This window comes from Oncorhynchus gorbuscha, linkage group LG23 (genome assembly GCF_021184085.1).
Source record: "Oncorhynchus gorbuscha isolate QuinsamMale2020 ecotype Even-year linkage group LG23, OgorEven_v1.0, whole genome shotgun sequence".
Lineage (NCBI taxonomy): Eukaryota > Metazoa > Chordata > Actinopteri > Salmoniformes > Salmonidae > Oncorhynchus > Oncorhynchus gorbuscha.
The window spans coordinates 29,515,743-29,541,018 of record NC_060195.1 but is presented as its reverse complement, the minus strand read 5'-3'; the positions used below and the strand labels follow the sequence as shown (position 1 = coordinate 29,541,018).

The 25,276-nt window shown below is 48.8% G+C and overlaps 2 protein-coding genes across 3 annotated transcripts; both read right to left on the bottom strand.

The window, feature by feature from the left end:
• Positions 1-495: 495 nt before the first annotated feature.
• On the bottom strand, positions 496-4,460 carry LOC124010842. The gene is made up of 3 exons (XM_046323563.1): positions 3,323-4,460; positions 1,453-1,555; positions 496-978 (listed from the first exon to the last, which is right to left on the bottom strand). Exons 1-3 carry the CDS (start codon positions 3,551-3,553, stop codon positions 620-622), a joined length of 693 nt encoding a protein of 230 aa, XP_046179519.1. The 5' UTR covers positions 3,554-4,460; the 3' UTR covers positions 496-619.
• A 1,693-nt stretch (positions 4,461-6,153) lies between these two features.
• On the bottom strand, positions 6,154-23,780 carry LOC124010841 (E3 ubiquitin-protein ligase BRE1A-like). 2 transcript variants are annotated; one of them, XM_046323561.1, is made up of 22 exons: positions 23,685-23,780; positions 23,102-23,279; positions 22,902-22,970; positions 22,703-22,801; positions 22,432-22,579; positions 20,787-20,972; positions 20,089-20,204; positions 19,420-19,566; positions 19,162-19,236; positions 18,892-19,011; positions 18,430-18,609; positions 16,550-16,685; positions 16,289-16,410; positions 15,864-16,020; positions 15,525-15,783; positions 14,454-14,571; positions 13,086-13,235; positions 9,220-9,432; positions 8,972-9,097; positions 8,699-8,839; positions 8,434-8,538; positions 6,154-8,064 (listed from the first exon to the last, which is right to left on the bottom strand). In XM_046323561.1, exons 2-22 carry the CDS (start codon positions 23,261-23,263, stop codon positions 7,888-7,890), a joined length of 3,006 nt encoding a protein of 1,001 aa, XP_046179517.1. In that variant the 5' UTR covers positions 23,264-23,279; positions 23,685-23,780; the 3' UTR covers positions 6,154-7,887. The 2 variants fall into 2 exon arrangements, with proteins under 2 accessions (XP_046179517.1, XP_046179518.1); XM_046323562.1 differs by having other exon boundaries at positions 9,220-9,429.
• Between the last annotated feature and the right edge of the window lie 1,496 nt (positions 23,781-25,276).

Genomic DNA, 25,276 nt, shown 5'->3' with positions numbered 1-25,276 from the left:
GTGAGGAGTATTTCTGTCTGTATTAAAGCCCTTTTGTGGGGGAAAACTCATTCTGACCAGCTGGGCCTGGTTTCCCAGTGGTTGGGTCTGGCTCCCAAGTGGGTGGGCCTATGCACTCCCAGGCCCACCTGTGGCTGCAGCTCTGGGCAGTCATGTGAAATCCATAGATTAGGGCCTCATGAATCTTTCAATTGACTGATTTCCTTATATGAACTGTAACTCATGTAATTGTTGCATGTTGTGTTTATATTTTTGTTCCGTATTTTATTTATTTGTTATTTTACCGGCGAGGTTGACTGAGAACACGTCCTCATTTGCAGCAACGACCTGGGGAATAGTTACAGGGGAGAGGGGGATGAATGAGCCAATTTTTAAACTATAATTAAAATCACTTGAATACTTATCCATTTCCTTGCTTAAAAAAATAAATCCCCCGTATTTGCCATGTATCACAGATGTCAGATATTACATGTAATAGACAAACACCCGATGGGATAAGAATTGAAAAGCCACTTTCAATCAAAGAAATCGTGGTGGTTGCTTTATTTCATTTGAGAAACTGACAGACCCCCTTCAGCACCACCATCCTTTCCAACTATCCTCCCCCTCTCTCCTTCCATCACTCCTCTCCCTTCCTCTTCTCCACCGCCTTCACCCTTCCCTCCAGGATGCTCATGCGGTCTTCCACTTGAACTGTCTTTTCCGATCCAGAGCTGGCCAGCCCCAGGAGGGCACACCCCAGCACCAGGCTTGCTAGCCGGACGGCTGTGGTGTCTGAACCAGCCTTAGCATCACTGACGATCAGGCCAAAGAGCCACAGCGCGATGCCCGCCTTCAGCATCCAGAACACCCTCCTCACCACACCCACCAGCATGCGCAAGATGATGGACAGCACCCAGTAGCCAATCAGAGCCAGCAGAGCCCACTGACCAGCCGAGGCCACGCCCTCTGCGGTGAAGTGAGGGAACGGCAGGTGCACTGGAGAAAGAGGAGAGGGTTAAGAATATTTGAATATTGCTGGGGGGGGGGGGGTAATTCAATTATTTTGTTGTCACCATCTTTACTCTTGAACTTGTCAGTGCATATATTTTAAGGCCTGAGTGAATTTGAGAAGCAATCATTGAGAGCGAATGGCATGTGCTGTTAGATCCTACTACAGAGAATAAGTCACAGACATGAGGAAAAACCCACACCTCCCAGTTCCCATACAGAGGGGGAGAAGCAGCTCTTCTTAGACAAGGCCAACTTCCCTGAGGGTGAAAACATCTTCCCTGGTACAACAATTACCTAAATAAAGATACTGATTCGACGGCCTGAAAGGGAAAATGTTCTGATTGCCAGTGGTGTGGTGGAAATACATTCTGATTTTATCTCTGTAAATCCAGAAAAGATGGGATTCTATGCAGAAAGGATTATCTCCCTCCCTCCAACTAAACACAAACTGACACCCACCATCAACTCCTGTGACCCTGAGGATATCTGTGACGTAAACAGAGAAGACATTCAGTCCGCTGGCAGCTCCCTCAGCCAGAAACCGGCTCAACATCTCAAAGAACTGAGGGAGAGAGAGAGGGAGAGTGAAGAATGTTTGACATGTTGACATTTGAGAATTATAACCGTTGCTCTGGTTGAAAAACATTATATTCCCTTTCTAGAGTAGAGCAGACATTCCTTTTAAAATGACCAACGAAGTCAGCATATTTCCCCCGACCTATAGCTTATGTACAGTAACATCATTTTTTCCCCATGATCCTCTAGTGAGTTAGTGCAGCACGACTGAAAACTGATACCCTTAAATTAGAATGATAGCAACAGCTGTGGTCAATCAGTATAAATAGGTTGGTCACTGTGTCAATCATCTCTGAACAAGATCTTTTTGTGGGTTGCAGGTATGTTTTATACCACAAACATATCTACAAGTTGCCTTTGATCACACACAGGCCTTCAGTTAGTCAGTTAAACAATGGCCAGTCAGTTACTATCCAAGTGCAGTCATATGCACAAGTGTCTTTCCCAGCTGGCATAATGGTGGTGTTGTTGATGCTGTTACACGTGTGTGTGTACGATTGAAGCTGTCCTATCACGTCAAAAAAGACTTGACAGCTGGACCGACAACCCTCCAGACTGCTTAGCTGAGGTCAAGGGTAGTCACAGTAGTAGGACACAGACTGCTCTGCACCTGTTGCTACTACACAAGCACCACTGTTCTGTGTGTCAAACAGAGGAGGCTAGTGGGAGGAGTGATACGAGGCGGGCTCATTGTAATGCTTGGATTGGAATAAATGGAACAGAGTCAAAGATGTGGTTTCCTTATGTTTGATACCGTTCCATTCATTCCAGCCATTACAATGAGCCTGTCCTGCTATAGCTCCCCCCACCAGCCTCCTCTGGGTAAGAGCAGGACACAGACAACTATAGCTTCTCCCACCAGCCTCCTCTGGGTTAGAGCAGGACACAGACAACTATAGCTTCTCCCACCAGCCTCCTCTGGGTTAGAGCAGGACACAGACAACTATAGCTTCTCCCACCAGCCTCCTCTGGGTTAGAGCAGGACAGACAATGTTCCATCTCTGACAGCTGTAATGTGTCTGCATGCAACTTTTAAAAAGCCCCCCTGACAACCTAAAACATGGGAATGAATGTGGCTATATACTGTTACAAACACATAAAACCAAATATTCAACTGCCATGATATAGCCTCCAATTTGAGAGTGATGTACTAATTTTCTGTAGGACACGCTGTATGAAGTGACTGACACGTGCCCTGCATTCAGAGCTATGAGGAGTTTGATTTTGGGTCTATGTCAGAGCAGAGGTTATTCGGGCGGGGAACCTGGTGGTTTCTTACCATGGAATAGATGTGACTCTAAATACAACAGCACACTCTGGGGTAGGGGTACCGGGCACACAGAGTAGTGGCAGCAGGGGGGGTGCATGGATATAGACAGACATGAAATTAGGGCAGAGCAGAGTGGGGGTCAGAGGAGAGATTATCAGGTAGTGAGGCAAGGGTAGAGGGGGAGATGCAGGGAAGGGGGTCGGGGAAGGAAAAAGGGGGTGGGGAGGGAGTGAAGGAAGTGATGCAGAGGAATGCAGTCAGATTTTAAGGAGGACAATTTTAGTTGACAGAAAACCACAATTATGCAAATATTTTGAAGGTAGCAAAGGTCTCCCTTAGAAATAAGATATAATTCATAAATGATGTAGTTAATTGATGAATGAACATGCTAGAATAACAGTAAACAGGAATGGGTGCTGATTAGATTCACTAAAATAACGACTATAAAGTAGGCCTACATTCAATATGGTTTATTTTCCAAACCTCAACAGTCGACTCGATCACATTGGTTCCCACCACGGATTCCACGTATCTGTGGACATCTTCGCAGGTCCCCGTGACCAGGGACCGGAGACTGAATGATGCTGGGGCCGCTTGAGGGCTCTCTTTGGACGGCATGGCCTGCCCGAAGCATCGCGCTGCCAAACCGAGCACCAAAACAAGTGTGGATAATAAAACCCGTACTGAGGATGAATCTGCACTGTTGTTGATCATTTTGGAAACTCCGTTTTTTTGGGCACCTTAACGTTATAAATATAATAGACAATTATATAAAAACGTTTTCTATAGGATAAGCGGCGAAATCTATGGTCAACACAGATCGATGTATGTGCGTGCAAATTTGCTTTAAAAAGGCGTGGTAAAAACCAGAGGTTTAAAAACGGCTTCGGTTGTCAGTCATTCAAACAAAACGGTCGAGATGTAGCCCATTACATCTGCTTGCTTTGCAGGGGTAATAAAATCTGGAGATACGAGCCTTGCAAACTTGAGAAAACAGAATTAGCTGGGACCCTATACTCTAAATTAGTGCTCGTGGGTTGTATAATCAAACATAAAATGTGTCACGTGCAAGTGATTAAATTACTTATCTCAGCGTTTTTAATAATAAACTTTGGCAACGTTACCCCAAACCAGAGCACCGTTCAAGGACATTTCATATTAACACCATGACTATATTTGGTATTGAACTGGTTAAAGAATAGAACGACGGTAATTTCAAAAGACGTATAATTTTCCAGCGGTGGACAGCCTATATTTTGAACGCTAGTGATTATTTTACAACGTGTCGAATTTTTTCAGGTTTGTGCGGTTGAAAGGAAAGTTTTGGAAGGCACGATCATTGACGTGCTTAAACAGCGCGCGTCCCCCTAAAGGTTTTTGGTTTCAGTATTCCACACGGATTTTATTATATGTCAATTTTTTCCTTGCATCAACTTCAACGCCACGATGGATTGTCTTGCAAAAAAGCCGCTACAACTCGATGGGCACCCCTTTCCGTCAAGATATGCTGGCTTCTGGTTTAGTACAATCTGACAGATCTCCCTTCAAACCGGTCTGGGGTGCTAAAGGGGGTGGGTCTGGGGTGCTAAAGGGGGTGGGTCTGGGGTGCTAAAGGGGGTGGGTCTGGGGTGCTAAAGGGGTGGGTCTGGGGTGCTAAAGGGGTGGGTCTGGGGTGCTAAAGGGGTGGGTCTGGGGTGCTAAAGGGGTGGGTCTGGGGTGCTAAAGGGGTGGGTCTGGGGTGCTAAGGGGGTGGGTCTGGGGTGGGGTGGGTCTGGGGTGCTAAAGGGGTGGGTCTGGGGTGCTAAAGGGGTGGGTCTGGGGTGCTAAAGGGGGTGGGTCTGGGGTGCTAAAGGGGTGGGTCTGGGGTGCTAAAGGGGTGGGTCTGGGGTGCTAAAGGGGTGGGTCTGGGGTGCTAAAGGGGTGGGTCTAAAGGGGTGGGTCTGGGGTGCTAAAGGGGTGGGTCTGGGGTGCTAAAGGGGGTGGGTCTGGGGTGCTAAAGGGGTGGGTCTGGGGTGCTAAAGGGGTGGGTCTGGGGTGCTAAAGGGGTGGGTCTGGGGTGCTAAAGGGGGTGGGTCTGGGGTGTGGGTCTGGGGTGCTAAAGGGGTGGGTCTGGGGTGCTAAAGGGGTGGGTCTGGGGTGCTAAAGGGGGGGGTGGGGGGTCTGGGGTGCTAAAGGGGGTGGGTCTGGGGTGCTAAAGGGGTGGGTCTGGGGTGCTAAAGGGGTGGGTCTGGGGTGCTAAAGGGGGTGGGTCTGGGGTGCTAAAGGGGTGGGTCTGGGGTGCTAAAGGGGGTGGGTCTGGGGTGCTAAAGGGGTGGGTCTGGGGTGCTAAAGGGGTGGGTCTGGGGTGCTAAAGGGGTGGGTCTGGGGTGCTAAAGGGGTGGGTCTGGGGTGCTAAAGGGGTGGGTCTGGGGTGCTAAAGGGGTGGGTCTGGGGTGCTAAAGGGGGTGGGTCTGGGGTGCTAAAGGGGTGGGTCTGGGGTGCTAAAGGGGTGGGTCTGGGGTGCTAAAGGGGTGGGTCTGGGGTGCTAAGGGGGTGGGTCTGGGGGGGTGGGTCTGGGGTGCTAAAGGGGTGGGTCTGGGGTGCTAAAGGGGGTGGGTCTGGGGTGCAAAGGGGTGGGTCTGGGGTGCTAAAGGGGTGGGTCTGGGGTGCTAAAGGGGTGGGTCTGGGGTGCAAAGGGGTGGGTCTGGGGTGCTAAAGGGGGTGGGTCTGGGGTGCTAAAGGGGGTGGGTCTGGGGTGCTAAAGGGGTGGGTCTGGGGGGTGGGTCTGGGGTGGGCTAAAGGGGTGGGTCTGGGGTGCTAAAGGGGTGGGTCTGGGGTGCTAAAGGGGGTGGGTCTGGGGTGCTAAAGGGGGTGGGTCTGGGGTGCTAAAGGGGTGGGTCTGGGGTGCAAAGGGGGTGGGTCTGGGGTGCAAAGGGGTGGGTCTGGGGTGCTAAAGGGGTGGGGTGGGTCTGGGGTGCTAAAGGGGTGGGTCTGGGGTGCTAAAGGGGGTGGGTCTGGGGTGCTAAAGGGGGTGGGTCTGGGGTGCAAAGGGGTGGGTCTGGGGTGCTAAAGGGGGTGGGTCTGGGGTGCTAAAGGGGTGGGTCTGGGGTGCTAAAGGGGTGGGTCTGGGGTGCTAAAGGGGTGGGTCTGGGGTGCTAAAGGGGGTGGGTCTGGGGTGCTAAAGGGGGTGGGTCTGGGGTGCTAAAGGGGGTGGGTTTGGATGGTGGCAAAAACAGATTTGGGATTTGCATACTGGGATTTGTGGTTAAAGCAGGTTTAAAAACATTAAGATGATTCTGATGATACAATGAATTTGATGATGACATTGAATGATATACTGTAGCTAATAAAAATGCACAAACTTTACTGATAAGTAACCAATTGCAAGACAAGCTTCTAGATTTCATGGCAGTTGAATAACTTTCAGAGCAGCAATATTACACATCGGCATCAGTTCAAGGTATTGGTAGCATGTCTGTCTATGGCCTGATGAGTCAGCTTTCAAATACAAAAAGAGAAATACAAGGACAACATTGACAGGTCACACAGACAGAGTACAGGTGGAGCAAGGGTCCCTGTTAGTCCAGGGACTCTCACCATTGCTTTTCTAACCATCTTAGCAAATGGTTCCTCTGTTTTACCTTCTCCCTCACACGTGTGTAAACTGAGATGCCCACACACACACCAGTCTAAATCCAGAGCCCGAGGAAGGTCATCTGGTGTCTAGTTCCCTGGGGTAGCAGTACTGGGGAGAGAAGTTGACTATCAGTTAAAAAGGGTCTGTTATCAAATGGTTATCAGGGTCTTCAGCACATCACTGCAGCCCTTCAGGACTGAAATTATTAAGTGAAAGAGGTCTGTATCTCTCTCTCCATCAACTCAGTGAGGAGAGAAAAACACCCCCAGTAGCTACATCAACTATGGAAAAGTGTGTCTACGAGGATCCCTTCAAGTCAAATCTCACTGTTCCCCCCTACACAAGGCCCTAGGTACTGTAATCCTATTGTTGAGCCACAGGCAGTCTCTCCTATAGGCTTTTCTTCCAGCCAGGCAGGTAGTCTCTCCTATAGGCTTTTCTTCCAGCCAGGCAGGCAGTCTCTCCTAAAGGCTTTTCTCCCAGCCAGGCAAGCAGTCTCTCCTATAGGCTTTTCTTCTAGCCAGGCAGGCAGTCTCTCCCATAGGCTTTTCCCCCAGCCAGGCAGGCAGTCTCTCCTATAGGCTTTTCTTCTAGCCAGGCAGGCAGTCTCTCCCATAGGCTTTTCTCCCAGCCAGGCAGGCAGTCTCTCCTATAGGCTTTCCTCCCAGCCAGGCAGGCAGTCTCTCCTATAGGCTTTTCTCCTAGCCAGGCAGGCAGTCTCTCCTATAGGCTTTTCTCCCAGCCAGGCAGGCAGTCTCTCCTATAGGCTTTTCTTCCAGCCAGGCAGGCAGTCTCTCCTATAGGCTTTTCCCCCAGCCAGGCAGGCAGTCTCTCCTATAGGCTTTTCTTCCAGCCAGGCAGGCAGTCTCTCCTATAGGCTTTTCCCCCAGCCAGGCAGGCAGTCTCTCCTATAGGCTTTTCCCCCAGCCAGGCAGGCAGTCTCTCCTATAGGCTTTTCTCCTAGCCAGGCAGGCAGTCTCTCCTATAGGCTTTTCTTCCAGCCAGGCAGGCAGTCTCTCCTATAGGCTTTTCTCCTAGCCAGGCAGGCAGTCTCTCCTATAGGCTTTTCTTCCAGCCAGGCAGGCAGTGCACAGCCAGCAAATATAACCATGATCTCTATAAGTCAATGTAATGTACACCAATCCAGAAACAACCCTTAGCCCCCACCACTATTGTGGAGATCCGAGAGTACTGAATAGGTGTCAGTCAGCAACTCCACATAGCCTATCAGAGAGCAAGGTGGATAGATTCCCATAATGATTACATGTCCATCAAACCTCTCAGATTTCTAGTCTCATTCCACCTCACTCTTTAGAGTGGTGATAACAGTTTTGTTTGGCTGGACAGAAAGCCCGGTGTGGATACCGCTGACCTCCCGGCACCACTATCCTAACCCCTACGGTCCCTTCCTCCTCCTCTTCCTCCACCCTCTCTAGCCGATGTAGATGCGGTGGAAGTCGTTGGCGCCGAAGGCGGCGTTGCACTTGGGACACTTCCTCTGGCGCGTGTCGTAGCGCGTCTTTACACACTCGAAGCAGAAGACGTGGAAACACTTGGTCAGTACGGCATCCTTTACCCGGGAGTTACAGCACGGGCACGTCAGACGCGCCTGGGGGCGTAGAAATGGAGGGAGGGAGAGAGAGATGGGGAGTAAGATTGATAAAACAGGTGAATTATAGTTGCATTATTACATATTATAAACTGGGTGGTTCGAGCCCTAAATGTTGATTGGCTGACAGCCATGGTATATCAGACCGTATACCACAGGTATGCTCAAACTACGTTGCTTACCAGTTTATAACAGCAGTAAGGCACATCGAGGGTTTGTTGTATATGGCCAATATACCACGTCTAAGAGCTGTATCCAGGTACTCCGCATGCGTCGTGGTATATTGGCCATGTACCACACCCCCTCGTCCCTTATTGCTTAATTAAACATACAGTGCACCTGGTATAAAATTGTGTTCATCCAGACTACCTTGTAATCATTGATTTCCTCGTTGAGGATGTCGTCTCCGTTGAGGACGGTCTCGGCTGGTTTCTTAGCCTTCTCGATCTTCCTCCGCAGTTTGGAGATGTCCTCCTGAAACACAATAAAGATAGGAAGAGCAGGGTTAGGCAGGGGGCTGCAATCTTTAAATAAACCAAAGTTCAATTCTGTTCAAGTGGATTTGAATCGTGTGTGTGGTTACATGAGCACGTGGGCAGTTACCTAAACTTGGCGAGTGTGTGTGTGGCCTGACCTGTGCGCGGCGCGCGTTGAAGGACTCCTTCTCTCTGGAGATGCTGTTTTCTATGACCTCCTCCCTGACGGTTCCCAGTCTCTGCTGCACCTGGTCCAGCTGACTACGCACCTCTTCCGACAGCACCGATGACTCCTGGGTCTGGAGGAGTGAGGAGACAGGGTAAGAAAAAATATATGTTGTCCGTTGGCATTTTTCAAGGAAGTAGGTATTCTCTGTGTGTGTTCACCTGTGCAGTTGCTTAAGCCTAGTAAGAGTGTGTGTTTTAGCTACCTTGCGTTTGTTCATGTCCAGAGCCTGTGTCCTCAGAGCCAGCTCTCTCTCTGCTGTACTGATGGTGCCCTGGAGGAGGCGCTCTTTCTCCTCCAGCTTCCTCACCACCTGCAGCTGGGCATCCACCTGAGAGAGATATTTGCTACTGTCAAGTTACTGTCTTTCCCAAACTTTATCTCTCAAATTGAGCGGGTGACATTCTGACGCTCAAAACAATTTACTGCACCATTTCAATCACTTCCTCTCACCTGTGTTTTGAGCGTGAGCAGCTGGTCGGCGAGTTCCTCCTTCTCCTCCTTGAGCAGCTTGTGGATCTGGTTGGACTTGATGCGTTCCGACATCAGCTTGAAGTTGGCGTCATCCTTCTCCCTCAACTGCTGCATCAGTCGGATGTTCTGCTCCTGCATGTCCTCAAAAGCCTGGCCCGTCACATCCATCTCACTCAGCAACGCATCCTCCTCCTGGTGGGAAGGGGGAGAGACAGGGGGGAGAGGAGGCAAAGAGAGGGGTGGGGAGGATGGGAAAGAAAGGGGGAGAGAGGACAGGGGAATGGAGGGGAGAGAGGAGAGAGACGAGACGGGAGAGACGGGGGGAGAGAGAAGGAAAGAGGGGAGCGGCAGATGAATGGGGAAAGACAAGGGAGAGGGAAGAGACAGGGGGAGGGAAGAGACAGGGGAGGGAAGAGACAGGGGGAGGGAAGAGACAGGGAGAGGGAAGAGACAGGGGGAGGGAAGAGACAGGGGGAGGGAAGAGACAGGGGGAGGGAAGAGACAGGGGAGGGAAGAGACAGGGAGAGGGAAGAGATGGGAGGGGAAGGGAAGAGACAGGGGGAGGGAAGAGACAGGGAGAGGGAAGAGATGGGAGATGGGGAGAGGGAAGAGACAGGGGGAGGGGAGGGGGAAGAGACAGGGGAGGGAAGAGATGGGAGATGGGGAGATGGGAGATGGGGGAGGGAAGAGACAGGGGGAGGGAAGAGATGGGAGATGGGGAGGGAAGAGACAGGGGAGGGAAGAGATGGGAGATGGGGAGATGGGAGATGGGGAGAGGGAAGAGACAGGGGGAGGGAAGAGATGGGAGATGGGGAGAGGGAAGAGACAGGGGGAGGGAAGAGACAGGGGGAGGGAAGAGATGGGAGATGGGGAGAGGGGAAGAGACAGGGGGAGGGAAGAGATGGGAGATGGGGAGAGGGAAGAGACAGGGGGAGGGAAGAGATGGGAGATGGGGAGAGGGAAGAGACAGGGGGAGGGAAGAGACAGGGAGAGGGAAGAGATGGGAGATGGGGAGAGGGAAGAGACAGGGGGAGGGAAGAGATGGGAGATGGGGAGAGGGAAGAGATGGGAGATGGGGAGAGGGAAGAGACAGGGGGAGGGAAGAGACGGGGGAAGAGACGAGGGGGGAGGGAAGAGACGGGGAAAAACAGTGGAGGGGAGCGAGACGGGGGACAGTGGAGGGGAGCGAGACGGGGGACAGTGGAGGGGAGCGAGACGGGGGGACAGTGGAGGGGAGAGAGACGGGGGACAGTGGAGGGGAGAGAGACGGGGGACAGTGGAGGGGAGAGAGACGGGGGGACAGTGGAGGGGAGAGAGACGGGGACAGTGGAGGGGAGAGAGACGGGGACAGTGGAGGGGAGAGAGACGGGGACAGTGGAGGGAGAGAGACGGGGGGACAGTGGAGGGAGAGAGACGGGGGACAGTGGAGGGAGAGAGACGGGGACAGTGGAGGGGAGAGAGACGGGGACAGTGGAGGGAGAGAGACGGGGACAGTGGAGGGGAGAGAGACGGGGGGACAGTGGAGGGGAGAGACGGGGGGACAGTGGAGGGGAGAGAGACGGGGGACAGTGGAGGGGAGAGAGACGGGGGACAGTGGAGGGGAGAGAGACGGGGGGACAGTGGAGGGGAGAGAGACGGGGGGACAGTGGAGGGGGAGAGAGACGGGGGACAGTGGAGGGAGAGAGACGGGGGACAGTGGAGGGGAGAGACGGGGACAGTAAAGTGGAGAGAGACGGGGACAGTAAAGGGGAGAGACGGGGACAGTGGAGGGGAGAGAGACGGGGGACAGTGGAGGGGAGAGAGACGGGGACAGTAAAGGGGAGAGAGACGGGGACAGTGGAGGGGAGAGAGACGGGGACAGTGGAGGGGAGAGTGACGGGGACAGTGGAGGGGAGAGTGACGGGGACAGTAGAGGGGAGAGAGACGGGGACAGTGGAGGGGAGAGAGACGGGGGGACAGTGGAGGGGAGAGAGACGGGGGACAGTGGAGGGGAGAGAGACGGGGACAGTAGAGGGGAGAGAGACGGGGGACAGTGGAGGGGAGAGAGACGGGGGACAGTGGAGGGGAGAGACGGGGGGACAGTAAAGTGGAGAGAGACGGGGACAGTAAAGGGGAGAGACGGGGACAGTGGAGGGGAGAGAGACGGGGGACAGTGGAGGGGAGAGAGACGGGGGGACAGTGGAGGGAGAGAGACCGGGACAGTAAAGCGGAGAGAGACGGGGACAGTAAAGGGGAGAGAGACGGGGACAGTAAAGGGGAGAGAGACGGGGACAGTGGAGGGGAGAGAGACGGGGACAGTGGAGGGGAGAGTGACGGGGACAGTGGAGGGGAGAGAGACGGGGACAGTGGAGGGGAGAGAGACGGGGGACAGTGGAGGGAGAGAGACGGGGGACAGTGGAGGGGAGAGAGACGGGGACAGTGGAGGGAGAGAGACGGGGACAGTAAAGGGGAGAGAGACGGGGACAGTGGGGAGAGAGGGGACAGTGGAGGGGGGACACGGGGAGTGGGGAGAGAGACGGGGACAGTGGAGGGGAGAGAGACGGGGACAGTGGAGGGAGAGAGACGGGGACAGTGGAGGGGAGAGAGGGGAGGAGACGGGGACAGTGGAGGGGAGAGAGACGGGGACAGTGGAGGGGAGAGAGACGGGGACAGTGGGGGAGAGAGACGGGGGGACAGTGGAGGGGAGAGAGACGGGGGACAGTGGAGGGGAGAGAGAGGGAGAGGGAAGAGATGGGAGATGGGGAGAGGGAAGAGACAGTGGGGGGAGGGAAGAGATGGGAAATGGGGAGAGGGAAGAGACATGGGGGAGGGAAGAGACAGGGGGAGGGAAGAGATGGGAGATGGGGAGAGGGAAGAGACAGGGGGAGGGAAGAGATGGGAGATGGGGAGAGGGAAGAGACAGGGGGAGGGAAGAGATGGGAGATGGGGAGAGGGAAGAGACAGGGGGAGGGAAGAGATGGGAGATGGGGAGAGGGAAGAGACAGGGGGAGGGAAGAGATGGGAGATGGGGAGAGGGAAGAGACAGGGGAGGGAAGAGACAGGGAGAGGGAAGAGATGGGAGATGGGGAGAGGGAAGAGACAGGGGGAGGGAAGAGATGGGAGATGGGGAGAGGGAAGAGACAGGGGGAGGGAAGAGATGGGAGATGGGGAGAGGGGGAAGACAGGGGGGGAAAAACAGTGGAGGGGAGCGAGACGGGGGACAGTGGAGGGGAGCGAGACGGGGGACAGTGGAGGGGAGCGAGACGGGGGCAGTGGAGGGGAGCGAGACGGGGGGCAGTGGAGGGGAGAGAGACGGGGGACAGTGGAGGGAGAGAGACGGGGGACAGTGGAGGGGAGAGAGACGGGGGACAGTGGAGGGGAGAGAGACGGGGGGACAGTGGAGGGGAGAGAGACGGGGGACAGTGGAGGGGAGAGAGACGGGGGACAGTGGAGGGGAGAGAGACGGGGGGACAGTGGAGGGGAGAGAGACGGGGGACAGTGGAGGGAGAGAGACGGGGGGACAGTAAAGGGGAGAGAGACAGGGGAGTGGAGTGGAGGCGAGGGGGAGTGGAGGCGAGGGGGTGGAGGGACGGGGAGTAGAGGGGAGGAACGGGGGAGTGGAGAGACGGTGGGGGGAGTGGAGGGGAGAGATGGTGGGGGAGAGACAGGGGAGTGGAGGAGGGGGATGGAAGAGGAGAAGGAAGGGTGGTAGAGAGAGAAAGTGGGGTTGAAGGATATAAGGAGGGGGAGGAGAAGAGAGGGGGGTATATGAATGATGGTGCGAGAAATTAGTGTCTTGCTGAAATGCATTATGCTTAAATGCATATATGTAAACCCCCCCACGCACACACAACCCACACACACACCTGCTTGGCCAGGGAGAGCTTCTTGTTGAGGATGTTGATCTGTTCCTCCACAGAGCGGATCTTCCTCAGTGCCTCCTCGTCGGCCATCTTCTTCCCCTCTCTCCTCTCCCTCTCCTCCAGATCCCTGAGACGCTGCTTCAGCTCCTCCGCCTGACACACAGAAAACACAGCTGTTATCACCATCAATAAATCACTTCTAATTACCCAACAGTAAGCCAAGTGTCCTGGCTGGTCAAGCGGTAAAGCAAACAGCTCCGCCACACATCTTCAGTATGAGTCCAGTTTTCTTCCCTTTGATTGAACCTGTCTGTCCCCACTGTCATTCCCTCTCATTATCTGTTCAATGAGAAAATACCTTCACTGAATGTACAAAACACTAGGAACACCTTTCTAATATTGAGTTTCACACCCTATTGCCCTCAGAACAGCCTGAACCTGTTCTTAACTAGTCTACCTGGTTAAATAAAATAAAAACTCTTATTTAGGTATTGAAAGCGGTTCCACAGGGATGCTGGCCCTTAGTGACACCAATGTTTCCCACAGTTGTGCCAAGTTACACATTTTTCTTTAACCTGTCCCCTCCCCTTCATCTACACTGACTGAAGTGGATTTAACAAGTGACGTCAATAAGGGATCATAGCTTTCACCTGGATTCACCTGGTCAGTCGACATCATGGAAAGAGCAGGTGTTCTTAATGTTTGTATACTCAAGTGTATATTTAAGCAATAAGGCTCAAAGGGGTGTGGTATATGGCCACAGCTAAGGGCTGTTCTTATTTAGCACGCAATGTGGATGCCTGGACACAGCCCTTAGCTGTAGTACACTATATATACAAAAGTATGTGTACACCCCTTGAAATGAGTGGATTCAGCCATTTCAGCCGCACCAGTTGCTGACAGGTGTATAAAATCTTCAGACAAATTCAATCTTTATAGACAAACATTTAGAAGAAGTCAGTTACTGAAACCCAGAGTTGCCTTCGTGCTATTATAAAAACTGGTAACCAACAGTAAAATAAGAATTCTGAGCTTAAACCACCCAGTTAATAATGTCTGATATAACACGGCTCTAAGCCAATCAGCATTCAAACCACCCAGTTTATAATAAACCAATAGTAACTCAATACAGAGAGCACACAGCAGTTAACACCGTCTGTCGGTATTCCATCCATCAATTGCTACCCCTCAATAGTAACAACACAGACCATTACTATCATACCATCACTCCAAAAAAAACAAATCAATAATACTTGTAAAGAATTCAATACCATATGCTTCAATAGAGGAACGTGCCATAAAATATTTGCTAGCGAAGTTTCACTGTTTTGTTAGTAACGTCAGCTAAGTGTGTCTCAGCTAAGTATGTACCTCTGACTTGGCCTTCTTCTCAGCGGCCATGAGCTGGACCTTGTCCCTCTGCTCTTTGGGTGCTGACCGGTACATATCCAACAGTAGTTTCATCTCCCTCTGAGACTCCTGGGCTTTCCTTCAAGGGGACAGAGCAGAGCCTGTCATTAATATCATCCTATCGTCATTAATATCATCCTTAATATCATCATAACCCCCATCATTAATATCATCCTTACCCCCATCATTAATATCATCCTTACCCCATCATCATTAATAATATCATCCTATCATCATTAATATCATCCTAACCCCCATCATTAATATCATCCTAACCCCATCATCATTAATAATATCATCCTATCATCCTTAATATCATCATAACCCCCATCACTAATATCATCCTTACCCCATCATCATTAATAATATCATCCTATCATCATTAATATCATCCTAACCCCCATCATTAATATCATCCTTACCCAATCATCATTAATAATATCATCCTATCATCATTAATATCATCCTAACCCCCATCATCATTAATAATATCATCCTATCGTCATTAATATCATCCTAACCCCCATCATTAATATCATCCTAACCCCATCATCATTAATAATATCATCCTATCATCATTAATATCATCCTAACCCCCATCATTAATATCATCCTAACCCCATCATCATTAATAATATCATCCTTAATATCATCCTAACCCCCATCATTAATATCATCCTTACCCCCATCATCATTAATAATATCATCCTATCATCATTAATATCATCCTTACCCCATCATCATTAAGATCATCCTTAACCCCATCATCATTAATATCATCCTAACCCAATCACCATTAATATCATCCCAACCCCCATCATCATTAATATCATCCTAACCCCCATCATTAATATCATCCTTACCCCATCATCATTAATATCATCCTAACCTCCATCATCATTAATATCATCCTAACCCCATCATCATTAATATCATCCTAACCCCATCATCATTAATATCATCCTAACCCCCATCATCATTAATATCATCCTAACCCCCATCATCAATCATGTCAATCATCATCAAACTTACTTTAGGTCCGCCCTGACAATTTTTAGTTGCTCCACCTCCTTCCGCTTTGGTCCTCCAATCACAGATGGGCGCTCCAGAGTCACCTCCTCCGATTGGTTGCTGGTCCCACCCTTCTCCTTCTCCTCCTTCACGGCCCCACCCCCTCCACGGGTTGGCCTCTCTCTCTCCTTCTTCTCCTCTTTCTTAATTTCCTTCTCTTTCTCCTCCTCTTTGATTTCTCCCTCTGTCTCTGTCCCAGGCTCTGTCTTCAAAGAGGTACCTACAGAGAGAGAGGATGAATATCAGTTCAGAGTTAATAAAGAGTTACTAAATAGTTAATAAACTATTAATAACACTTACTAGTGCTGTTGGGTGTGGCTGAACCATTGTCAGACTCCACCTTGATGGTGACATCACCAGAGGCAGCAGGCGTCAGGGGGGAGATGGCTTCTTCCTTCACATCCAGCTCCGTACTGGATTGTGATTGGAGGATAGCGCTACCTTTCGTAGTGCGAGCCTATGAGAGGAGGGAATTGCACAGAATTCAGATGACAGGATTTTCTCTGTCTCTTAAATGGGCTTCAACTCCCTTAGTCTCTCTTACAGTCTCCTCCTTGCATGCCTCACACTCTCACCTGGCTTCGGTCGGTCTGTCTGTCTGTCTGTCTGTCTGTCTGTCTGTCTGTCTGTCTGTCTGTCTGTCTGTCTGTCTGTCTGTCTGTCTGTCTGTCTGTCTGTCTGTCTGTCTGTCTGTCTGTCTGTCTGTCTGTCTGTCTGTCTCCCACCTGGCTGAGGTCCGTCTGTGCCTCTCTCAGTCTCAGCTTGTATTTCACCACCTCTCCCTTCATCTGCTGGTTGTGTGTCTGCAGTGTACTGATCAGGTGACGCATCTCCCTGTTGATAGGACCTAAGAGAGAGAGATTGAGAGAGAGGAAGAAATAGATGAGATGCTGTTTTCAAGGAGGATCTGAAACTGCAGGTAAATAGTAGCTGGTGAGGAGGAGCGTAAGGCCATATTTGTTTTCATGTGAGGTAAATACACTGACCTGCTTGTTCATTGGCAGCGAGGGTCTGTTCAAACTCAATCCGGAGCATCTCGTACTCCTTCCTGACCTGGGCTAGAGTGTCCTCTAGCTGGAACACCTCTGTACGCACCTTCCTCTGGAGAGACACCTCATCATTCTGGAGGAGAGAGGAGACCGTTACCACACACCCCACATTGTGTTTAAAGGGATACTTCGGAATTTTGGCAACAGGGCACTTAATATAATTATTCAAAGTCAGATGAACTTGTGGATACCATTTTTATGTCTGTGTCCAGTATGAAGGAAGGTACAGGTAGTTTTGTGAGAAAATGCTAACTAGGGTTAGCGCAATGACTGGAGGTCTATGTGTATCTACTAGCATGTTAGCAGATACCCATAGACTCCGTTATTATGCTAATGCTAGTTAACAATTGCACTAGCGCTAGTTAGCAACTTCCTTTAAACTGCACGTAGAGACATTTTTATCAGTTTTCCGTAAAAAACAATAAGAAATATGTATAAAATTTCATATGAATTCACAATGCAGCTGCCAGCAATGTTTTGGGTCTCACGGTGCGTCCCTTTCAGATGGTTAAGCATTGCACCTGCATTACTCTACCTCAATTCCACCTCGCAAAGTTAGCATTTCCTTCATTTAACATCTCAAAGTGTTGCCATACAGGACTTCTCTGCTGTCACTCGCCTTTCTCTGCCATTTTTCCAACTGTTAAAGCTAGCAAGGGATGAAGAGAGGGTCCCTGTACAGGCATATCGGCCCCCAGCCAGAACCCTGCACTAGGACTACCTATCGGCAAACAAAAGTTATATCTTGCAATTTCTTGGCTTGCAAAGTTTGTTTTAAAGTGTCTGTCCTATATCAGATAGATATCAGGAAGTTCAGGAAATAATTTGTGTATATTTCTTTACCCATATTTAACCATTTGTGGGCACTAAACTCCTTCCATATTTATTTCCATTTCTATACTTCCACTTCCATTTCCGTAAACATGTGAGGCTTGTGGGTGCCCTAAAGCAAAACAACCGACATGTACATGTTCCTGAGGCTCACCTTTCCAGAGTAGTCATTTTATTTAGTGTGTAGCCAAAAACAGGTCGGGCATTACAGATCGAAGTTGGCAGATCAGCGGAACCGACTTCAGACGAGTCCCGTGACACTTGTGGGGGTCGTAGAACACCATCATGTTCCTGAGAATCGATTCTTTCCATAGAGGGGTTATAAGAGTTTGAATTCCAAACCTTTCAGACGCTACAGACGTTTTTGTGAGAAGACCAATTTTCGGGATGTCTCACGGTCTGACAAACACCGCTGTAGCTCGGCCACTTTTCACCTCAGATGTGAGCCTCATGGTCTGACAAACACCGCTGTAGCTCGGCCACCTTTCACCTCAGATGTGAGTCTCACGGTCTGACAAACACCGCTGTAGTTCGGCCACCTTTCACCTCAGATGTGAGTCTCACGGTCTGACAAACACCGCTGTAGCTCGGCCACCTTTCACCTCAGATGTGAGTCTCACGGTCTGACAAACACCGCTGTAGCTCGGCCACCTTTCACCGCAGATGTGAGTCTCACGGTCTGACAAACACCGCTGTAGCTCGGCCACCTTTCACCGTAGATGCGAAAGGCTGCCATTGGTGGATATCTCTAGCTTAAAGTTAAATATTGTTAAAAATGCTAATTAGATTGACTCTAGAGGGTATTTTTCTTCTTATAAATAGCGTTAAGGATTCTTATTTAGTTTAAACGTTCATACCTATAGCTCACACACACACACACACACACACACACACACACACACACACACACACACACACACACACACACACACACACACACACACACACACACACACACACACACACACACACACACACACACACACCTCCATGTGCTCTAGCTGTCGGAGGCGTGCCGTTCTGGTGGTGTTGAGGCGTGTGCGTGTCTCGTCCAGCTGAGACTTAAGGCCCACAGACTCATTGTAGAGGACAGAGAACTGGGACTGGAGACAGCGGTACTCTGAGCTCTCCCTCACCACCCCCTCAGCACGACTCAACAACTCCACCTAACAGAGAGAGAGAAACAGAGGAGAGAGAGGCAGAAAAAAGAGAGCGAGAAATGGAATGAAAGAGAAATGAAGTGAGAGAGCACAAGGTGAAGAGAAAGTGTGAGAGAAGGAGAGATAAAAGAGATGGACAGAGCAAAGAGGTGAGCAAAGCAACAGAGAAAAACAAGAACCTCCACCTATCTATTTACCTTAATTTGACTGGTTTGGTTGACTGAGTAAGGATGTGGGACCTCAGGTAAACCAATGGCTCTGTCCCTGGCTCTGTCCCTGCAGGCTCACCTTCATGTTGTTGTTCTCCTGGTTGACCGTCTGCAGGTCCTGCTGTAGCCGCTGCAGCTCGCTCAGACGGTTCTCCGCCAGCTCCCTGTTCTCCTCCAACTCACTGTTCATCTCCTCAAACTGACAGACGGGAGGGGGAAAGAGAAGAGACAGTCGGAGAAAGAGGGGGCAGGGGGAAAGGAGAGGAAGGGGAAATTGAAGAGTTGTAACTCCAGGTCCATGTTGTTTCTGACAAGTACAAATGGCAGAACAAAGAGGATGTTTTTATACCTTTCTCTTGTTGATGGTGATGGTTCCACACACACTGCTGGCCTCCCCACACACCTTGTAGCCTTTACTGTTCACCTGGGAGGAATAGCACATCGAATAAACATGCTACATTTACATAGATATAGTGCTGTGGTATATAAACAACATGACACAGATATACTCCATTACAAAATGGTAAACATAGGCTAGTGGCTGTCAAAGACATTGCTGCAGAGAGACTTGACTTGGATTGACAAAAACACACAGCAGCAGCCTTACCCTCTCCAGGATTTCTCCCAGGTGTGTGTTGAGGCGGGTTTCTCTGCGTCTGATCTTCTCCATGTCCCACTGGAGTTCTTCAATGAGGCCCTGCAGCTCACTGACCCGTATGTCTGCCCTCGCCACCGCCCGGCCCAGAGAACGAGACTACAGGGACACAGAGTTACTGTCAATATGGGGGCTGGTGGGAGTGGTGGTAATCCACTAGTAAGGTACATAGTGTAGAGATCAACAAACAGAGAATTAGTGCAAGTGTTGATGTAAGACAAATGGTGCCCCTCCCCCCCTTTTGTTTTTTTTAGGAACTCAGTCGGGGTCTCAACTCACTGTTACGAGTTAGAATAGTAGAATACACAAGGTGCAATTTAGAAATGTGGTTGTGCATCAGCAGTTTTCCTGTTGTTATGTCAATCACTGATAGTCAGTCAATTAGCCATGTCAGCTAACCGTTTTAGATAGCTGGCTGGACTACCGTAGCAATCTAAATTTAGTAATCATGGTCGAGGGCCCCCATTGATTTTGTTAGTCAGTCTTACTCAGATATCATCTTAAAAATGGCAAACAGTTCTCTCTACCCTATGGCAAAATGTGTAACGTAAAAAAGTATTTATCCGCTGTCAAGAGAGGAACGTGAGCCCCACCCAGCCGTGATGTGGTGCATCACATCACCTCGCTAGTCATGTGACTGTGCTTCTGCTGGAGGTCATCGGTCAGCTGACGCAGCCGGTCGTTCTCATTGGACAGGAGGGTGTTGAGCTGGACAGCGACCTGCCACACAGAGCCCTCTGGAAATACAAGACATGATGTCATGACATTAATACTCCTGACTTTGCTCACACAACAATGACCTTACTAAATGCTAATACTAGCTTCTGTTCGAAAATGAAAAATAAATAAACACTTACACCCTTGCTGTTCTCACCATTTTCACTCCCAAACCTCACCCTTCTTCACATCTCATTACCTCTTTCCTCTTACCCCAACACACCTCTCAAACCATCCCCTTATCCCTACACTCACCTCATTCCTCTCAAACCTACCCCTTACCCCTACACTCCCCTCATTCCTCTCAAACCATCTTCTCTTACCCCTACACTCACCTCAAACCATCCCATCTTACCCCTACCCTCCCCTCATTCCTCTCAAACCATCTTCTCTTACCCCTACACTCCCCTCATTCCTCTCAAACCATCCCCTCTTAACCCTACACTCCCCTCAAACCATCCCATCTTACCCCTACCCTCACCTCATTCCTCTCAAACCATCCCCTCTTACCCCTACACTCCCCTCAAACCATCCCATCTTACCCCTACACTCCCCTCATTCCTCTCAAAGCTGCCCCCCTGCCCCTCTCTCTCCCCAGTCACCTGCTCCAGAGTCCTGATCCTTCTTCAGCTGCTCCACGGTGGTCTTCAAGCTGTCATAGATCTCCACCACACGGTTGGCCTGCTTCTGGCTGGACTCCACCCTCTCCTGCAGTTCCGCCTCCATCTCCTCGCTGCTGCTGCTGGCCAGCGTGGCAAGGAAGGACGTGGTTGTCTCTCCCTGTTGGCCTGGAGGACAGCCACACGGTGCAGACAGGAGTTAGTACTCACTACCAAACAGTGGTGTAAAGTAATTCAGTAAAAATACTTGAAAGTACTACTTAAGTCATTTTTGGGGGGTATCTGTACAATACTTTACTATTTATATTTTGGACAACATTTACTTCACTACATTCCTAAAAAAAATAATGTAGTTTTTACTCCATACATTTCCCTGACACCAAAAAGTACTCATTACATTTGAAATGCTTAGCAGGACAGTAAACAGTCCAATTGACACACTTATCAAGAGAACATCCCTGGTAATCCCAAATGCATCTGATCTGGAGGACTCACTAAAGACAAATGCTTTGTTTGTAAATTATGTCTGAGTGTTGGAGTGTGCCCCTGGCTATCCATACATTTAAAAAACATATAGAAAATAGTAAAAAATAAAGAAAAACCCTGAAATTAGTAGGTATCCAAACTTTTGACTGGTACTGTATATATATGTATATGTATGTATGTATATACAGTGCTGTGAAAAAGTATTTGCCCCCTTTCTGATTTTCTCTATTTTTGCATATGTTTTATTCTGAATGTTATCAGACCTTCAACCAAAACATAATATTAGGTAAATGGAAAATTAGTTTACAAATAACACAAAAACTGAACACTTATTTAATTTAATTAACAAAGTTATGCAACACTCAATTCCCCTGTGTGAAAAAGTAATTGCCCCCTTACACTCAATAACTGGTTGTGCCAACTTCAGCTGCAAAGACCACAACCAAATGCTTCCTGTAGTTCTCAGTTTCTCACGTCGCTGTGGAGGACTTTTGGCCCACTCTTCCATGCAAAACCCATGTTTTCCAAAAGTTAGCATTTTGTATCTGTCCATAGAACATTCTTCCAAGAGTCTTGATGATCATCCAGGTGCTTTTTGGCTAACTTTAGTAAACTTTTTGGACAAGATGGGTCCCATTATCCCTGGCGAAAACCAAACACTTCATTCCACAGTAAGAACCTCATACCAAGGGTCATGTATGGTGGTGGTAGTGGGATGGTTTGGGGAGGCTTTGCTGCCTCAGGACCTGGATGACTTTCCTTAATAGAAGGAACCATGAAATCTGCTCTGTATCAGAGAACTCTACAGGAGAATGTCATCCTAAAGTAACACTTCTGCATGTTAAGAGTGGGCGAAAATTTCTCCACAGCAACTTGAGAGACTGATTAACAACCACGGGAAGCGCTTGGTTGGAGTCATTGCAGCTAAAGGTGGCACAACCAGTTATTGAGGGGCATTGGGTGTTGCATAACTTTGTTTATGAAATCATTCACAATCAAGTCATTGTTGTGTTATTTGTTCACTTAGGTTCCCTTTATCTAATATTAGGTTTTTGTTGAAGATATAATAACATTCAGTATCAAAAATGTGCAAAAGTAGATTAAATTAGAAACGGGCCAAATACTCTTTCTCCCTCTTTACCTCGGTCTTTGGCTCTCTCCTGGTTGGAGTCGCCGTCGGGTTCTGGGGTGTCAGGCTTCAGGCTCCGCCCCTCTCCTACCGGGGTTTCCACAGGCTCGCTTCCTGATTGGTCGTAGCGCCTGCCAATCTGGCGCACATTGTCATCAAACTAAGAGGAGGAGAGGGGAAGTAGATGGTATTTAGCATTAAAACAATTCTCTATATTCTAATTTTATCTATGTGCAACGTTTTAATTGCATATTGTTCATTATTTGAGTGAATGAATAGTTACCTGATTCCAGTATCTGTTCAGGATCAGTAGGCTGGCATCATCAGTAGCCTGACGAGTCTCCAGTCTCTCGATTCTCTCTCTCAGCTCATCCTCAATCACCTGCAGAGCAACGCTCCCATTATAAATGTATATAGTGAAAACAGGAGTTGTAGGTTTGTGTGTGCCTGTGTATTTGTTTGTGTGTGTGAGACTAACATACCTGTCTTTGATCGAGGGATTCTCCCAACTTCCTGTTCTTCACATGGAGAGCTTTGACATCCTGTTCCTCCTGACCACAAGAGAAAGAGACCGAACAGATGAGAACAACACAATCAACGACACTGCTGACACGCCATAACTACCAAATGTAAAGGCAGGCAGACAGAGATAGGATAAATACAGGCTAGGCAGCTCTCTCACCGAGTTGGACACCCCTCCGAGTTTGATGACGGTTTCCACGGCAGTAGCGCTGACCCCGGGAACCCCGTCCTCTCCTCCTTCTCGCTCCCTCCGTTTATCGGGGGGCGCACCGGACGAGGAAGAGGGGGCGCTGGAGTCACACGGACGCTTCTGTCCTGACATCCTGAACCCAACACCGCTGTAGTAGATATTAAATATGTACACATTGAGATCCTAGCTAACTAACATTAGATAACCTTAATTAACGTGGTGGATCTTATTGTAGAAAACCCCACGTAGCTTGCTAAAGTTAGCTAGCTACAGTCATTAGCTTACTATATTATTTCGAAAGAGCAGACATTTGTTTGAATTATAATTCAATTTCAGCTATTTGGCAATGTTACATTTACCAGTTAGTTAGGAAATTCCCAAATACGTTGTAACGTTAGAAAGCTGTAGCTAATAGTAGCCAGTTTGCTAATTCAAATATACCACACGCTATAAAATAGCCTTTCTAAACAGAAAACTTGAGTGGGGCACTTTACATCAATACATTTGATTTGTTATTTCTTGTAGAGTCGGTGGTTTGATTCAAATTCCTTACCAATTTTTATAAAATAGTGTTATTTACAAATTCTGTCAATGAATGTTGATTTTGCGGCTTCTTTCTGCACTCTTCCGAAAACGGAAGTAGCCACTGACATTGAAAGTCGAACCACTCATCATTTTAAAGGGCGCCACCACGTGGTGGAAGAAATTACATTCAGAATCATATAGATTGTACACGAATCTGCAGACTGGAGTTGGAGAACTAGAGAGATTATCATTCTATTGCTACCATCCTTACAAAAAAGGGATTGCAGTTTTGAAATCTGCAGTCGACTGTGGTATTTTGTGGGCAATAAAAATAAACTGTGTTATATTGGACACAGTATTTGCAGCATAATGCTGTTATACTGCACTCTGACTGCAGTCTGTGTTATCTGTGGATGGAGAAGTGAAGTATGTAGTACTGTATAAATAAATGTTGGTAGCGGCTACAGGTGGCATATTATCTCACTGTTTTATTTGTGGCAGCAAGTAAACAACACTAAAGACTGTAACAGAACTGTCTGGTTTTGGAGATCAAAGTACAGAAATAACGTTTGTGCCTCTGTAGTTTCTCGCTCTCACTCTCTCACACACATTTTCATTCATTTTCTCTCCAGTGAATGAGAGGATGATGGGAGCGGACTCTGACCCAGTGTGTTTGTGAGACCATTGTTGGCGGTTCCATGGTCCATCTTGTGTAAGCTTGATTTGTAATAGCTTGTGCGTTAGTTTTCCACCCTGCTTACCTCATACCCGGGGTTCAAATACATTTGTCTGATGCAGTCATTCACAACGCCCCTACTGTGTAGCAGAGCGCCCCCTCCCAATGCCATTGGCACACCCATTTGTTGTTTTTGTTGTCTTTTATGAATGATGTCTATAGAGGCGGAACATGAATGTAGGTTTATTCCTGTCTATAGCCAGTAAAACAATAAACCATTCACATTATACAGTTTGGTTGGCACACGTGTACACTTCAGCATCAGTTGACCTTTACGGCTGTAAAGTGGTAGGCTACCGTATGATTCTACAGGAACCTTGTCAGAGCAGTACGTCAAATAGTTGTCGACCTAGACAGACACAAACATGAGCTATTCATTGAGAGTCAGGGAGTAAGTAACATGTTCATTTCATAATGTGGATTCTGTCATTTGACACCGATCTATTGTAGATGATAACCCCATTCACAAACCAACATATCCAGACATATTACTGAGAGATGTACAGACAGACTACAGACACACATACACAACAGCAGGAAAGACACAAGACAGTATGAAAACCTGAAAAGATATAGCCAAGCTACCATTGCTCATTGTGTATTTATTCCTCATGTGATTTTTTTCTTCTTCTATTATATATATATATACACACACACACACACACACACACACACACACACACACACACACACACACACACACACACACACACACACACACACACACACACACACACACACACACACACACACACACACACACACACACACACACACACACACTCAACGCATGCTGCTATGTATAACAAAGGATTTGCAGAGGGATGTTCCTTTACCTCGAAGTAATACTTTCAAGTTCTGATACAAATCAAAGTCCACAAAAG